This window comes from Melozone crissalis, unplaced genomic scaffold (assembly GCF_028551555.1).
Source record: "Melozone crissalis strain CALT ecotype California unplaced genomic scaffold, PUWL_Pcris_2 ptg000061l_1, whole genome shotgun sequence".
Lineage (NCBI taxonomy): Eukaryota > Metazoa > Chordata > Aves > Passeriformes > Passerellidae > Melozone > Melozone crissalis.
The window spans coordinates 10,578,639-10,596,447 of NW_026535839.1; the positions used below are offsets into that span (position 1 = coordinate 10,578,639).

At 43.1% G+C, this 17,809-nt stretch overlaps 1 protein-coding gene across 5 annotated transcripts in view; it reads right to left on the reverse strand.

Moving 5' to 3' along the window:
* Positions 1–17,809, reverse strand: part of ACSL6 (acyl-CoA synthetase long chain family member 6) — a 54,862-nt gene that overhangs the window by 4,301 nt on the left and 32,752 nt on the right. For 4 of the 5 annotated variants that reach the window (XM_054288284.1, XM_054288289.1, XM_054288288.1 and 1 more), the window contains exons 9-19: positions 17,548–17,599; positions 12,582–12,655; positions 9,642–9,719; positions 6,922–7,056; positions 5,701–5,835; positions 3,873–3,968; positions 2,976–3,048; positions 2,491–2,579; positions 1,814–1,930; positions 1,432–1,575; positions 608–709 (exon numbers count right to left, since the gene is read on the reverse strand). In XM_054288284.1, the coding sequence (XP_054144259.1) occupies positions 608–709; positions 1,432–1,575; positions 1,814–1,930; positions 2,491–2,579; positions 2,976–3,048; positions 3,873–3,968; positions 5,701–5,835; positions 6,922–7,056; positions 9,642–9,719; positions 12,582–12,655; positions 17,548–17,599 (1,095 nt within the window). Of the gene's footprint in view, positions 1–607; positions 710–1,431; positions 1,576–1,813; positions 1,931–2,490; positions 2,580–2,975; positions 3,049–3,872; positions 3,969–5,700; positions 5,836–6,921; positions 7,057–9,507; positions 9,586–9,641; positions 9,720–12,581; positions 12,656–17,547; positions 17,600–17,809 lie in introns of all 5 variants that reach the window. The other variant, XM_054288285.1, reaches the window with a different exon arrangement.

Here is a 17,809-nt window from a genome sequence, read left to right on the forward strand (position 1 = left end):
AGAGAGCATGTGTTTAAGACTGGGGTCCTTTTTATAGAATCATAGAATGTCCTGAGTTGGAAGGGACCCACAAAGACCATGGAATCCAACTCCCAGCCCTGCACAGAACAGCCCAAGAGTCACACCACGGGCCTGAGAGCAGTATCCAATTGGTCCTTGAGCTCTGTCAGATTGATGGTGTGACCAGTCCCCTTGGAAGCCTCTTCCAGCGCCCAGCCACCCTCTCTGGGAAAAACCTTTTCCTAATATCCAAACCTCCTCTGACAACTTCAGGCCCTTCCCTCTGGTCCTGTTGCTGGTCACCACAGAGAAGACCAGCAATAAGTCTTATTTAGTTGTCTTATTTAAGAAATCTAAGCAAACACAACCTCTCCTCCAGCTGTACTGTTGTTCTCTGCAAGAGAGACTCTTGCCCTCCCCCACCAGTGCTGGCAGAAGTTGGTACCACCAGTCAACACATATCACTGGATCCAGGTCAACCCTGCTGAATGTTCAGTAAGGAAATAGTTCTTGTCACTGAAATTGTCATTCCTAGACAAAGTATTGTGCACACATCATGCTACAGCAAAAAATAATAATAAAAAAAGTCTGTACTGCAGACACAAACCTTATTTTTACAGAGTTCTGCATATGTTCCTTCAAACCCTCTTTTCTTTGCCCAACCTGGCATGACCTCAGAATCAGGCACCACAATTCCCACCAGGAAGGCCTGTAGGTAAAGGAGAAGGAGAGTTGCAGGTGAAAGCTGAACCACATTCCAGGCTCTACATTGAAGTGAATGCACAAGTCAGCTGAATTTCTGCATGTTTACCACTTCCTGATAATTATGTCAGTAATTTGCTAACATATTGTCATGAAGTACCTTCTGATGCCTGTGCCTTTTTCTCAGATAAAAGGTTGTCTGTGACTGCATTTACCAGCAGTTTTAATACCTCAGTTGGGTTCATTCTCCTCCTGGACATTAATAACTCACATAGCCCTGCAAATCCCAGGCAAACTCTGATGCCAAGGGAAGGCTCATGCTTGTGAGCCTTGAATGCAGAGGATGAATTGCCATGGCTTCAGAAGCTGTAGGTGTGTGTATAAATGTGCAAATTAACAGAACAAGATTGGTCAGAATGGGCAGGCAGTGTTGGGGCAGCAGTGACTTTGCCTTTTCCTGGCTTACCACAGGCATGGTGTCAAAGGACAGCACTGGAGACCCAAAGAGTGACACCAAAGCCAACTTAAAAGCTTGATCTTTGGTCACAGCATTCTCTAAGCTGCTCAGAGTCACACCAGCAGCTCGGTTCCTGCCTGGCTGTCAGCCAGCTCCAAAGCAGGAGGGAGACAGTGTGGTGTGATCCACTCACATTTTCCCTTCCTTCAAGCCCAGCTCTGTCTTCTAACTACCAAGAGTACAGTAAGATTTTCTGAAAGCTTGGTTTGTACCTGCAGGCTGTCTCCATGGACGTAGATCTGAGCAACAGGGTCACTGCGGATGTAGATATTCTCGATCTTCTCCGGTGCAATGTATTCTCCCTGAGCAAGTTTAAATATATGCTTCTTCCGATCAATAATTTTAAGGGTCCCATTCTGTTAGGAGAAAGAAATGAGAATTCCCAGAGAAGTTATTTAACCACAGAAACTCAGCAAGCTCTGTGTCTTTAAAAGGGCTTTCAATTGCCTGTTGTGCTTTCGAATGCTTATTCTGCCAAATAGAAACTCAATCCTTTGTAAAGATAGACCTGCTTGTAGACCTAAGTTCAGCCCTTGAAAATTTACTTGGGATAATGCAATTGCCATAAGAACTCTGGGTGAGTCCAGTACGCACAGGTAACCATTTTCCAATGTCTCCTGTGTGAAGCCAGCCCTCCTGGTCCAGTGCCTCAGCTGTCCTCTCTTCATCTTTCAAGTAACCTTTAAACACATTGGGTCCTTTCACACAGATCTGCAAAACAACCAGGGGTGGTGATGAATTATTTTCCTATTCTGCTATAAATATAAGTTAAGTAGTAACTCACTAAATTTGAAATATTTTAATGACTAGGCTCCATGAAGCTAAAACAGATTGGGTTATTAAACTATCTATGGCTTTTTTTTAAGCAAATGGAAATATGAAGTAGGCTTTGCAAAACTGATTTATTTGAAGTTGATTTGCATTCCATTTGCAGTTAAAAATAACAAAATTATTTCAATAAGTTTAATTTTTGTGTAGTATAAAAATCACAGCAATGTAGAGATTGCAGCAATGTAGAAATCAAAGCAATTCAGCTCTTCTTAGCTGAACTAATTCAGTCCTAGCAGTTTAAGGAATCAGGCTGGAAGTACTGCCACAGCTCCTTTTTCATTAATTCTTTGCTGCTCTATTGTTAAACTTCCATTTTCCTTTCCTGATTGCACGATGTAACCCATCAGCAACCATGCACGCTACAAAGGTCAAATGCTTCTATAAACTACTTCATACAGTGTTAACTAGTGAGAATTTGATATAAAAATGTGATTTGCTACCTCTCCTTCTCCTTTGGAAGCAAAATAATTCAGTTCTTCCACATCCTTCAATCTGATTAAGTTACAGGGCAAAGGGGCTCCTACATGACCTGGAAATCAAAGTTATCAAGTCACTTGTCATCTCTCCTATAAACAATAATTAGCATTTTATCATTAGTTACTTGCATAGTTGTAGATACACTGGATGTTCTTGCAGGAGCTGTGTCTGTGTGCAGAAATCATTTACTTAATTAAGGTTTTGCACTATTAAAACTAAATACCAACACCTCCTCTTTGGATATAAAACCTATCCTGAAATAGCGGTTTGGGTTGGAAGGAACCTTAAAACTCATCTCATTCCAACCCCCTGCCAGAGGAAGGAGCACCTTCCACTAGATCAGGTTTCTCCAAGCCCCATCCAACCTGGCCTTGATGTTACAGTCCATAATTTCCTAAAGGAATGTGCATTTCTTTTATTTCTTCCAATGGTGGAAGAAAATAATTACCTGATGTCCAGTCACCTGGAGTTGTAAAGGTGCATCCAGCTGTGCATTCGGTTTGGCCATAGCCTTCATAAACCTGACAAAGAGACAGGTATCTTTAAAAGATCCTAAAAGATTTTGCTATTACAAACTGCAATTCCAAGCATTGCCCTGTGTTGCACAGTCCTGTGAGCTGAGGCTGCAGCTGCAGTGTGTGGGTGCCCATTTGCCATGGGGACACTGTCCCTGGCTTCTACTGTGTACAAAATAACATTTACATAACTAGGAAAGACCATGGCTCTGTATCATTGAAAATAGGGAGATGATGAGTTGAGCACTTAGCTTTTGATTCAGGACATATGCTACACTATGAGAGAAACTTATTAATGGGAAAAAAAATGTATTTTTGTGGGACATTTTGAAAATCCACCCTTTTTCTTTTTCTGACTAATTTTAGGCTCTCAAATGAGACCTCTCAGTTGCACTGGGTTTCCTCTCACAGAGAAATAATGCAGTGGACATCTCAGGTGGGTTAGGCTGATATCTGAGGATTAGCTCTCTCCATTTATATATAGAATAAAACTCGTGTAATGAAGTTCCCAGCATTTGCACGAACACATTTAATTTCCCATACTCAATTTGGTGCTGAGAGGCGGGTGGGATGAGCCTGTGGGCTTTTTCTGGGAGATGCCCAAAGTGAAAATATCTCTTGCCTGTTACTGCCATCCCAGAGCTGTTCCCACCCCGCTGAGCTCTGGGTGTACCAGGACTCCGTGGCTGCCCCAAGCCCGGCTGTTCAACCCATCCTGGTACAGCTGTCCTGAATGCAGTTCTGAGGGTCTAACCCATCTCCTTTCCTAAACACCAGGTGCTCTCTTGCTCACAGTGGATGAACATCCCTGAGCAGGCACACAAACCCACCTGGCATCCGAGGGCGGCGCGGAGGAAGCCCAGGACGGTCGGGGACGCGGGGGCAGCGCCTGTCACTATCATGCGGACACAGCCCCCAAGGCTTGCCTGGTTGGGAGCAGGAGGAAACAAAAGAAAGCATCAGAGGCTACTGCAGATGGCAAAACCATGAGCTTGCACAAAATGCTCTCTCTAGGATAGATGTGCAGGATCTCCTGCCCATGGCATGGGGTGAGAATTAGATGAACTTCAAGGAGTCTTCCAACCCAGCCATTCCGTGGTTCTGTGATGAGGCCATCTATGGAAATATGAACTAGCTCTGAAGCTTTCCTGAGGGATAAAACCCCATTCAGTGTACAGCGACAGGAGTGCTCATGTCCCTGGCAGGACAAGCTGCTCAGCCTAGGCTCCTGCAACTGCTGTGCGTGGGCAGGCTGCAGAGCTGGCTCTGGGAACTGCTGGGAAAAACAGACTCTTCCCCATCCAGTCTTCTTTGCTTATTTACACCTCACTGGTTTTAATGAACTGCCTCCCAAGCCCTCTAAAATAATGTTGTCCCTTTTTTAAGGCAGATGACCTTCAAATATTTCTGGAGGGTATTACATCAATTCCTGTGTCCTATTTCACTTCTTTCTCCTCCCCCTTCATTTCCTTTTCTTTATTCTAGAAGTAAAAAAGAAAACCCAGCACAAAAGAAAACAACTGCTGACTGAGTCTGCCCGTCTCGCCAGCCCTTGCATCAATATGCGGCCTGGCTCGCTCCCGGCTGGGTGAACTCTGCCATCTTTGCACACTGAGGACAACTAATCCACAGACCACAAGTACAGTCAGTTTCTTTAGTTAAAAATAAAGTGGCAGGTCTCCAGATAAGTCATCCGATTAAAAAAATTAATTAGAGCCTCCTGGAGTAGTACAGAGCCCAGAAAAACCTGGTTTAAAGCCAATTTAATATCTTTTTTTACTAAGATGTGTGGGAAGCAGAAGGGCATTCTGATTTCTTTATTCATGGTTGCTAAACCATGATTCATGTGTGCATTTTTCTTTACAACTTTATTCTTTTCCTAGGAAGAAAAGTGGGTTTGAATATACCCAACTGCAACCCAACCCTAAGTCCAATACTATTTGTTGGGATTTTCCAGAAAACTTTGGAGTAGCATCTCTTTGATCAGTGACCTTCTTTTCACGACCACCTGTCTGAACTTCATCCCTAGATACCTTTCCTCCTCCCTCTCTCTTCTATCTGAGAGCTGCAAAAATTTTTTGGCACTCTTCCATAAATTAGTGATTTCTTGGTGCTGCTGAAGAGGGATGTAGCAAATGTCACCTTAGCTTGCCTTGTGTTTCTCCATTCCCTCTGGAAAGTTATCCCTGAGAGAATTGAAATTTTGACATTACGCATGGTGCTTAAAAACACAAACAAAAAAGACAAAACTTCACCAGCAACAAACTGTGCTCAGTTCCCTTTTTCTATTCTATTTTCAAGTCTGTTGTTCACTATTGAGTAGTGATTGCCCACAGTTCATCATCAGGCAAGTGGACTACAGTGACTTTAAGGAATCGTAGAATTGTTAAGGCTGGAAAAGACCTCTAAGTCTTACCACTCATCAAGTCTCACCACCAATCCAGCACCATCTTCACAACTAAACTATGTCCTCAAGTGCCACATCCACCCCCTCTTCTAACACTTCCATCACTCCCCTGGGCAGCCTGTTCCAATACTTGACAATCCTATCCATGAAGAAATTTTTTCTACTGTCTGAAAGTGCCTTGTCAGAAAATCAGTCATTGCTGGAAGGAACGAGAGTTCTTTGACTTCAGACTCACTTCTTGAATCACTTACCTGTATCTTATTAAAGAAAAGTTTATCCCACAAACTGTCGTTTCTAATGATGCCGTTTCGAACTTCAGCCTTTTTCCGTCTGGCCGCAAATTCCAGGATCCAGCGCTTGAGGGATGTGTCAGCCTGGCTGAAGATCTGCGGGAGCACAGGATGGCAGATGAGGTGCCACAGAGGAGAGGGAGCACATCAACACCTCTTCTCCCCATGACACCCACACAGCCAGGTGGGCACAGTTACATTTGCAGCACAGGTAAACAAGGGTTTGTTAGTGGGGAAAAAGGAATGATGTGTTTCACGCCATTCCCTATTGCACACGTGATTCCTTTGGGGGGAAAATACAGGATGGTGGTACAGGCCTCGACTGGATTGACAGGGCTGTTTTTAATATATAATTTTTGTGATAGGGTTCAGTGAAATACAGGCAACCTGAGCAACAGGGAGTAAGCAACATGAACAGGTATCAGGGGTGGCTGATGTGGTGATGGGAGCTGCATTTACCTGAGCTGAATCAGGCACCAGCACAAACTTCACCTCAACAAACGAGAAACCCCAGTGCCTGTCCCTTAATAAAGCACAGAAGCCCTGACCTTTGGGAAAAATTACATCAGTAGCTTGTGCTTAAGCTTGTCTTTAGCAGATAAGTCTTCTGAGGAATAAATATTCCCAGCTAGTCAAACAGATTTAACAGGATGACCAGACGTGCCTGTCTTAAATACTCTGCAATACCTTTACCTTAGTTTTAAAGATTTCTAATCCAAAAGCCACTGTCACACTTACGCTGCCTAAATCCTCAAAGGCTTTTTGAAATTTCTGATTTCCAGCTGTTGTTGCCATCAGAACAAGAGATTTGAGTTTCAAATCTGGTTGAAGGGTACAAAAAGTCCTTGTGCAGCCAGGTTTGACTGATGTTTCTGTGACAAAAAATATCCTGTATCTCTAGAAACGTCACTGGTAATTTTAGTGAGAACAAGGTAGGAGGCTAGTACAGAGGGATTTCATATTCATGTGATAGCTGTGTCTGGAGTCTGTGTAAGTCATAATACAGACTTACACACTGAAGGAGCTATATCCATTACACAGGGTGAGAATGTGTCTGCAGCAAGGCAGAAATAGTGTCATCTGCTTGAGAAAGCTCCATGACTAAGGGAATTCTTCCACATGAGTGATAAAGGCACATAAACTCCACTGTTCCAAAAAGAGTGAAATCAAAATGCAGCTCACCTTGTCATACATTCTGTTCAGCAGCCGGGGCACCACGGGGAAGATGGTTGGCCGCAGTGCCTTCATGTCGTCAGACAGGAGGCGAATGTCGCCTTGGAAGAAGCCAATCCGCCCTCCGTGGCAGTACACTACAGACTGAGGGGAGAAAGAGGAGCACATGTAACCCCTTGGCTTTCAATTCCCAAAGCAAAGCATTCCTATCCCAAGCGCAGAAGCTCCTTTTCTGAATTTCTGCTCTGCAATGTGGCAAAAATGGGACTTTGGAAATACAATAAAGTAACAATAAAATTTTACGCTGAAGAGAAATATCAAAATAGTTCTGGGTGTTTTTCAGTACAAGCAATTCAGCATCCGGCAAATTTACCACTTGTTCTGGAAGAACAAGGAATCAAAATTTTCAGAAGGGATTTCCCTTCATCCCCTGCATATGGGGATAGAGAAGTCCCAGTTAGGGTCAGAGTCTGGATCAGAACTTTCCTAAAGCCCAGCCCTCCCATAGCAGCTCACAGCATGAGGACCTATCATCAATACAGAAATGCAAAGTAAGAAACATCATGAAACATGGAGCAGCAGCCAATTTTTAGATGTTAATACTTTAGTTTTGTTTAAATACAACAATATAAACTACGTTAGCAATACAGTGCCTGATCCTGTATCCCAGAAATAGAAGCCCACTTCATGAAAGGTGCTTGACTTGTATGGAAACTACAAATCCAGAAGCCTTGGACTTGAAAACAAAGCAGGGTGTTTTCCTCATCAGCAGAATGGAGCTCAATATGTGAGATGGGGCAGAGGGGCTGCTGGCCATGAGCCAGCTGGTAGCTGGTTACTGGTAACCAGTAACCCTGCCAAGGAGCCACCACAGACTGGGTCATTCTGGCATTTTGTCACTGAAGAACATTTGGAGACCAGACATTTGGGCACTTCTCCCATGGTTTTACAGTGCATGGAGGAGAAAGTGTCCTCAGCAAGTGCCCCTGTGATGCCAGAGCTAAGCCCAGCCTTCCTGAGTAGACTGAAAACTTCAGCTCCCTTTTGTGGGCTTGTCTTCCCCAAATAACTAAATAAGTTGAAAATTTCTTAAGAAACATCCACGTCTTTTGTGCAGCTCCTAAAAATCTGCAGTACTAGCCAAATTGCTCTCACTGCTCTGTCAGACAATTACAGACTGTCTCCATCAGCTGAAACCACAGGAATTTTACACATGTGATGTGGGTTTAATGAAAATCACACTGCTGAATCTGTGCTTTACACTGCACATGAATTTAAAAAAGAAAGTAACCAGTGTGCTCATTGGGAATTGAAAGTAACAACTAGAAATTTTTAGCTTTAAAGAATGTATCTGTATGATTTTAATTGTAAATTACAGGAATGAATAATGTTGGCTAAAACTAGGGACACTGATGCAGTGCTTGCTGTTCAAAATGCTTTTGAAAATTACATTTAGCCCTTTTGAAAAAATCTTTATATTAAGTTGTTTCAGATGGGAGGATAAACCTGGACATCCTTTGGAGGCTGTCCCTTTCACTACAGCAACATCCTCTGAAATGAAAGCATTTTCATTGTTTCTAATTTCTTTCTGCCCACCCATCAGATGAATTTTGAATAATTATATTCTTGTTTGCTGAACAGTGCTGGCACACTGACCAACTTGCCTTGCAGGTGGAGAAAGGCGAGGCTGTAATTCTCCAAATCTTTCATGGGCTTTTACTTCCAATTTCTGAGAGTTTTAACAGGGAAAAAGATATTATTTTTGGCACAGATGTTACTAAGAAGTGGGAGGTTTTTATTCAGATGCTTGTCTGACTCAGAAAGCGTGCTTTCAGCCTGAAACAGGCCTCCCTGAGAAAGTACAGAGTTGCAACTGGATCCAGATCCAACCTTCACATACTGGATCTATTTTAAGTTTGCAGCTTCTCAGGCCAGGAGACCTGATGTGACTGTTTCACCTGACTTGCCTAACTCACCAATTGCAGCACAAGTCAAAAAGACATGGAGTCAGTTCTGTGGGCTGGCAAGAGCTTGGATCTGCCATAATTCCTGGGGGACACAGGCTCCAGTGAATGGCCACAACATGCTGCCCTGCCAGGAGGATCATGTCTCACCATGATCTCAGTTTCTTCCTTTTCAGTACCTGCCAGGTTGGATTTTTTTTTTTTCAGATCATGTTATTTATGCAAAAAAATCATTTTAGCTGATATAGAAAATGGCACGAAAGTATCTTGACTCACACAACATCTCATCCTAGAAAATCTGAAAATTGGCTCTGAAAATCTGTCCCACAGATTGCTCAGGTAGCAGTAGCCATGAGCTGAGTGAGATTTTGGCTCATTGCTGAAGGGCTGTTTTTCAATCCCTGAGCCAGGTGTAAGCTGGAGAGCTTGGGAAACTCTCCTGGCCTTGTTCTGGACTCACAGCCATGTCACTGAGACCATGGCTCTGGTGTTATGCACATGGCACTTCTGGAGTACAAGCCTTTTTAGTGCTACAAGATATCGCTGGTTATTTAGTATTTTATTGATTTTATTTTATTTTTTTGTTGTTGGCGTGGAAAAAAGACGATTTCCACTGACACCATGACCTTACCTGTACCATTCTCTCAAACATGTGTGCTAAAGGCAAATAGGAAATGTGTACATCCTCACAAGTAGGAGACCACTGACTCTGGAAGAAAACACAAGGAGCCCCACGAGGCCTCGTCAGTTCAGGCAGTTTCTTACCTGTATAACTCTTTCAAACATGTGAGCCAGAGGCAGGAAGGAGATGAGCACATCGTCCTGTCTCGGAAAGATCACTTTCTGCAGGTGGAGGGCATGGGAGACAGAAAGGAAAGAAACACTGACAGGAAGACAACAAGAAAGTCATAAAATAATAAAAAGAAAAATGGCACCAGAGGAGCAAAAGGGTAAAGATTGTCAAGAGAGGAGGGAGCGGCGGACACAGGGAAGCGTTAAAGCCACAGCATCATGGAGCTCAGTTAGCAGGAGGAGTAAAGAGCACGGAGATGTACACACAGGGCAATGCAGAGGGCTCTCCTTGGCAGAAGGCAGATTGTACCCACGCAGCTCTCGCTGGCAATGGAGGCTCACCCTGATGGAGAATCCCATTTTTATTCACTGCTTTCTACCAGGAGGTGCCGAGACCCTGATCTGTGCTCTCAGCTGTGCCAGGCAGCAGGATCCTGGTGCAAACCTGCAGGAGCCCCCAGGATCCCAGTGCTAACCTGCAGGAGCCCCCTGGACACCAGCAGGGCCCTGCAGGAGCAGCACTTTCCCACATTGCATCCAACCCATTCCAAAATCACAGTGTTACTAGAGTCAAAATTAGCCTTTTTTTTTTTCCTTTTCCTTGGGTTAATCATTGGTTTGAATCAATGTGTTGGAAAACTAATGATTCAATCTTAGGCTTCAAAATTACTTCTGTTAGTGTTTCTCATCATTTTAAATGATTAAAATATGATTTTAGGGGCATTATGACTGTCCCACAGATGAGAAAGAAGAAGGGAATAGGGGAACAAAAGTGACCAAAGTCTTAATTTTGCCAAGTTTTTAACTCTCTCTTGAAGGCTGGAATAAACAAAGGCCTCAAGAACCTTACCTAATCCATTCCCCAAAAGAAAATAACCTTACTACCTGCATTTCCTAGGGAACAGCTTGCTGTAATATTATGGATTAGAAAAACTGAAAGGTTGACTACCCAATAATTTGCATCAAGGCCAGTGGTTAGTGGAAAATGGGTATAAAAATCTATCAGCTCACAGTGTTAACAGTTTATACCCACTTGCACCTCCACTGCTCAGAAGGAATCAATAGCCCATGACCTGGGATACAGTGGAGGCAGACACAGGAGTTCATGCCTCAGGGGATATTTTATTGAAGTTAAATCTGGGCTGGTCAGATTTGGGTATGGCCTCCCAGCCATCACCTACCAAAGTCAAACATCATTCACCATGGGGTGTTCTCAGCATCCCATTTCATATTATTGTGTCTGTCAGTCTCAATGAAGCCATTAGGCCCTGCAGATCTATTTATACATTATTTCAATTTGGCTTCATTTTCTGCAAGCACAGTAATGCAAAACCTTTAATATCAACCAGGGTTGTTCTTTTATTACTGCTGTAAGAGCCCAGACAAAATGATCTGGTTTTGAATCAGAACAAAATTATGCCATTGAATAGCATTTCACAGTTGGCACAGTTAAATATAAAAATGCAAACAGCTTCTTGGTATTTGAGAACAACCTTATAAAGCTTTGGACTCGCTTAAAAATACATTTGGTTTGTAAAAATCACTGAACTAAGCAAAACTGCCACAAGAACTTGCAAACAACAAACCCACAGAACTTCTCATTTTGTTTCTTTAATTTATACTACTTTCAAATGTTTCACACTTTACTCTATTTCATTACTATGGTCAGACATTACCCAAATCTTGTGGATCAGCTACAGGCATTTACCCTCTGCTAGCAATACTCTGGTGACTGGAGATAAATTTACAATCACACCAGACTTGGGTCTCAATCTGATACCTTTGAGATTAATCAGGGTCCCACTCCATCAGCAAACACTAAATCCATTCTAGTGGACCAGTTCTGGAAAATGCCAAGTTCCCTCAGCTCTAAATTAGCACTGTTCCAAAATAAATGCCTGCCCTTGAAAGCTCAGGCCTCTCCACACCTCAGCTTCCATTTGTGCCTCTTGCTGCCACTGAAGCTCCATGCTGAGGAGCTCTCACTGGCATTTTGTGCTGCACACTGTGGAGGCACAGTCCTGCAAACATTGGCACATGTGAGTTTAGTGGCATTTCTTACATCACATGTTGCAGTTTCTTTATACCAGTGGTCCGGAAATCTCAGAAAATTCCAGGATTAAAGTAAAAAACTTCAGTAATTTCAACATCAACAATAAGACCAGTAAGGGGTATGAGATAACCAATTTTCCATCCTATGTGCATGTAATTACTTCATAGAATTCCTGTTCACTACCAGAAATTATTTAGATTTGTTTTATATAAGATGTATAAAATCCTTACTATGTCATGGTCAACTGATTTTGCTTCCTATATTGTTTCTAAACATGAGTTTACAGTTGTGTGAAACAGATTATAAAGGCACTTGGCCAGCACTCTGCTGTGCTCTGTTAGAAATATGTATAACAAAAACTGAAATATACTGGAATACCAATGAAATTAACCATTAACCATTCTGGTAAAAAATCATGTATGTTCTTAAAAATATATATATTTATACACACATACTTTGTATGCAGAGAGGTTTCAAATAAATAGTGACATTTTTGGGCACAATGAGACACACAGAGCACAAGAGAAGCTTGAACTCCTCTTCAAGTACCAGTTGCAACTGCACAGGGCTTATGTGCTCTCCTAATTGATCAAAAAGAGTTAATGAATTAATTTACAGAAGTCAGCATTGTTTCTCAGAAGCCCTTAGTGCCCTACAGAGCCTGGGAGCCAGAGCTGCAAAGAGGATTTAATGCCCTCCAGTACTGTAGATTCAGCCTTGCTCCATTCCCATGGATTTGGCCCTCTGAGCAGGAAAAATGTCATCTTTTATCTGCAAGAGCATCCTTCCAGCCCATGCAGGGCCACAGCTCAACCCACACACCCTGCACATGGCAATGTTTTCTAGCTCAGGGTAATCACCTCTGTCACTTTCAAAAAGCCTGAAAAATCCGCCACCACGTTTCCATGGGTCAGCATAGCACCTTTGGGATTTCCTGAAAGGAAACAGAGAGGGAATTTAAAAGATAAGCCAGAAGGTAACTTTCAAAAACTGAACAAAAAAACAAAACAAGAAGTGGTTAAAATATTATGCTTGCTTCTTCAATTTTAAAACACAGTGATTTTCACCATCATTTCTGTGCACTAATACACACCAAAAACAATTCAATACTCAAAACTTAATAAAATGATACTGCAAACAGAAATATTTCTCTTGGAGACTTTGGAAAACAGGTTCCAGCAGAAAATAGCCTAACTGCAATTTCTGAGAGTGCTCAGATGGAGCCACTCAATGAGCACAGCCATCAGACTTGGCTGGCTGTTCTAGCCTCTCTTGGGAGGATTTATTTCATCCAGATTTTGACTAAGAATGATCTTGAACACCAAGAGAAACTGTTTAAAAGGCTGTTATACTCTTACTTAACCAGTATTCTGGATAACATGAGAAATGCAGAGAAGTGCAGGTAAAAATTAGGCTACAAGAAGACCCTTTGAGACTACAATTAAGGGAAGTATGAATGAATGAATAATATCAGCAGCAGAGGTGTCTTGAGGGCACCCCTAAACCCATTAGGGAGCCAGCAGAGCCCCTGTGCTGTGTTCCAGAGCTGGGCACTGCCCCTGCAGCATTTCATCCACCACCAATAGGCACCTCAGCACCACCAATATTTGCCTTTTTACATTCCTTTTACACCATGGTCAGCTGACCATAGTACACCTCTTGCATTTCACATCTTTTGGACACCAAAACAGTGTTTGTTAAGCAAATCCACAGGCTGGAACCTCCACATTCACAAAAAAGTGACATGGAGGGCTCTGCACATCCTCCTATCATAGCACTGTCCCTTTTTATCACCCTGCAAGGCTTTACTTGTGAAAATAAGGTGTAGCTCAGCTCAAATAAAGATTATGGGGCCAGCCTCTTTCTCTCCAACATGTTTTTAAGCAGATTGTTTTAATTCCATCACACCGCTGCCACGTAGTTCCTGCTGCTCTGTGCGAAGGCAGATCAGGGGAGCTTTACCTGCAGGTGCCCAGTGTCCCCAGAACAGTGGGCATGAGCAGCCTGGCAAAGCTCCTCCAGTTAATGCAACAAAAAGGCAAACCAGCCAGAATTTCATTCTGCCTTCCTTAGATTAGGAAGAGACTCTGGTGCTTTGTGAATATGTTTCAGCACAGGAAAGTATGTTTAATCCTCTCATTTCAGAACAGTTTGAGGGCTGTGCTGCTAGCATGGGCACAGACATGAGCACACTCAGCACTGAGCCCTGCCAGCCCCACCACCACCACCACTCCTACTCAGCCTCCCAAGGAATTAAAGGCAGGCACAAACAGCAATTGTTGCATACATTTATTGCAGTAGAGTAGGATATTTTTAACACAAGGTATTATACTGATAATTCCTATTTGCTGCTCCAAGTGCCTTGAGTAATTCAGTCCCAAACATTTGCAGATGAAGATGGAGCACAGGAGGTTGGTTTGGTCCCATCTGAAGCTCAGGGGTGAAGCTGGCAGCTTTGCCAGCCATGGCTGCTCCTATGCCAACATGCTGAACCAGGCTCACGGGTGCCAAGGTTATTTTCAGCTGGGTGCACACATGGATCCAGGCTCCAGGAAACATCCATGAACAGGTGGCAGTTGTGCAAACACAACACAACTCCAGAATCATTTCTGTTACTGAGGTGTGTCCAGCCAAACACTGGTGCTCAGCCCCTGCAGTTCTAGAAGCAGCTCTGCTCCTGCAGTGTCACAGTGGAGAGGATGTGCTCAGTACTCGTTTGGAAACTCAAAACTGTGCCCTCTGGCACACTTCTGGTCCCTGCACCTTGGCAAAATTCTTCAGATGTTTCCTTAGAGGATTTCAAGTGTTCAGTGCCAGGCTGGGTGGGGCTTGGAGCAAACAGGTCTAGGTGAGAGTGTCCCTTGCTGTGGCTGGGAATTGGAACTAGACATGCTTTGAAGGTCTCTTCCAAGCCAAACTATTCTGTGATTCTGTGAGATTCCTCAGATATTTGACTCACTTACTCACTCCACCTCTGACTTGAATGCAGATCCAGCATCTCTGCCATGCCTGGAAGCAGTGTTAACATCCTGACTCCTTCTTCAGCCTCCTTCTTCTGGCACAGGCTCAACACCCTGGACAGGCTGCAGTGATGATGGTGTCTAAGCAGAGCAGCAGTGTTGGGAGCCAGGAGAGCCTCCATCAGGAGAAATCCAGAACAAACCATGCTGTTATGGGACAGCTGCAGCTTTTTTGGCTGGGGGACTCTTGTAAGCTTTAACCTTCCTTTGTAGTTCTAAGAGTTAACCTAGCAAAAAATAGGTGCCCCTTTCTATGAGCTCTTTCCCAGAATCACCACTTTGAGAGAAGAGGGTTGGCAGGGATGCTGCTCTTCTATTTAAAAAAATCAACGCCATTTCTGTAACACTGTTCTTGTTTGAATTTCCTCACAAAGACAGGCCCAGTGAGTGTCCTGTTACAGAATGGATACCTGCAATCCATCAATAATCCAGGAATGTCAAGGCCTCCTTATCTTGCTGCCAGGCTTGTTTGATAGTTCTCATAAGCAATAGTAGAACTTTTGAAAGAATAGAAGAACCTTTTGCACATTGCCAAAGGGTCTTTCAAGTGCTCCAGCACAAATGTGATGGTGTGATCCATCAGTGTTCTGGGATGCAAGCACTTTCCTCCCCTGGGGAGCTCTGGCAAAAAGGAACATGCACTGGCCAGGCTGGGAGAAACCACTGGGAAGCAATTTTTATCCACCTGATCATGGATCCTTGAGGGAATGACAGTTGATTGATTTCTCTGGAGTAGCCAACATGAAAAATTGCATCCTGACACTTTGGGTATATCTATATATCTTTGGCCCATTTCCAAGTGCTGATGGCTTCTTGGCTCAGCCATGGAAGTTGCTCTTCTCATCCAAGATCAGCCTCTCTTTTCTCCCTGAGGAGGCACTGGGGCATCTGGTCCTGTCAAAGAAAAGCAAGTGTTAAAGTCTGCTCCGGGGGAATTCTTTGCAATTCTACAATTTTCAGGAGACAAATTCTAGAGCAGAGGTTTTTTTCACACCATACAAAAATATTTAAAGTCCTTTGGAACTGGAAAAGCCCTAGAGAATATATCCTTTGGAAGAAAATTCTAAATTTAGTCACAAAAAATTACATGGGCTATATAAAACTCTTACATCAAAGCACAATGTAGAAAACAGACCAGAGTGTTGATGCAACCTTTGGAAAAGGCAAAGAGCGATGTGCAAAGTCCTGCAGCAGCAGAGGATGGGCTTATGCATCACAAATCATTGCTATGAAATGTTCAGTTTGAGATGATTTGCAAAATTGGAAATCTCTGATTTGGATTGGAGAAGAGAAATGAACTTCCTGATTATCCTATTTCTGTAACTCTGGCCATGCTTCTAAGAAAAGCACAAAATCGGAAACTGGCCCACGATTGCATCTGCAAATGAAAAGGAAAATCAAAAGAAACCTTCTCTATGCAGAATTTCTTATTTAGAAATAAAAATGTCAACAATAACGTGACTAGAAGAATAATTGCAGAATTTCTTATTTAGAAATAAAAATGTCAACAATAATGTGACTTGAAAAATAATTGCTCTGCACTTGAACACGCACAGAAACTCACTGTGCCCTGCTGCATCCACAGCATGGCTCCTTCCATTTCCACTGCTCCCATTTGTGCCCAGCCACTTTGCACTCACTCTGTGCATGGCTGTGACGTTCATGTCCAGCACTGAGGTCAGTCCTTCCCATTTAGGAATTCCCAGTGCTGGAACAGAGCAGAGTCACAGGCTCCTGTCCCTCAGTGCCCTGCCCTGGGCACTCTGAAGTGCAGATATCAAATCTAAGGACCATACACAATGGTAAAATACCCAAACCCTTTTAATACACCTTGAGCTTCTACTTGGAGCTGATAAAGCAGTTGCCTACCCGGTCTGAAGCACAAGTCTTCTCTGCGAGGTGGAGGATGAAGGTGTTCCCTTGTGCTCAGCCTGACTCGCCATCTGAGGAGCACCAGCATCTTCTGCTGAGACCAAACTGAGGATGCTTTGGTGTAGGACCAAGCATTAGGCAATCCCAAGAGCACAGGTGGATCTGGAAGAGCTGCTCCAGCAGTGCCTGGAGCATGGACCTTTTCTGCAGGCAAGTGTGAAAGCAGTGTCCCGGGCAGTGATGCCTTGTGCATCTGTCCGTACAGATTTCAGGGAGATGTTACAGAGGCTGAGCTCCCAAGAGGAGGAAATTCCTGCAAGCTGATGAAGACCAGGGTCTGAAGAGAGGAGAAAGAACTGCCTCTGCTAAGAACAGGCAGGAAAATTATGCTGCTCCTCTGTCCAAGAACAAGAGGCCAGCAACACACGAGTACCAGCACCAGGCTCATCCCAAACCTCTCCAGCACATGGTGTCATGAGCAAGACACATGAAGAGGAGACAGAGGTGACAAGAACCTTGGTGAGGCTGGAGACATCAATGTGCTTAGGATACAGAGAATGGAAAGCTCTGGAACCACTTTTTTTGTTTTGTTTTTTTTTTTTTAAAAACATTTGCAAAAGATAAATACCAATCAACCAAGTGCTTCACAACTACACAACAAAATGGGAAGCAGAGACATGGGTGGATTTTCAGACAACTGGGAAATCATACTGGCAAAATGTATGTCAGAGAATTCAATTGAAAAATAAATATATTGTTATTTTTAATTTGCAATCTACAGAAGTATATAAACCTATATATTCTTAAATATTAAAAATGCCTAGAAATATCATTGCCATATCAGTATAACAGCACATTTGTATGTATTGAGGTTGGATTCATAATTAATTTCATAAGATATTCTAACATTTCTAGATTAAAATGCCTCTTTTACCTGTAGTGCCACTAGTAAAACACACAATTGACAGATCTTCTGGTCGAGGAGGCTAGAAATACAAAAGGAGATTAAAAAAATCACATCAGTCAAATGCAGATGTGTCAGTGGTAGAGACTGTTGACATTGTAGAAACCTAAAGATCAAACCAATTATGTTTTTGCTCTGACAAGAGAAAAAAAAAAGGTATAATTCCCTTCAGCATATATAACCAGGATTCTTCAGCTGATGCAGGCTCTATTCCTGCTTTTATGCTGTGCTC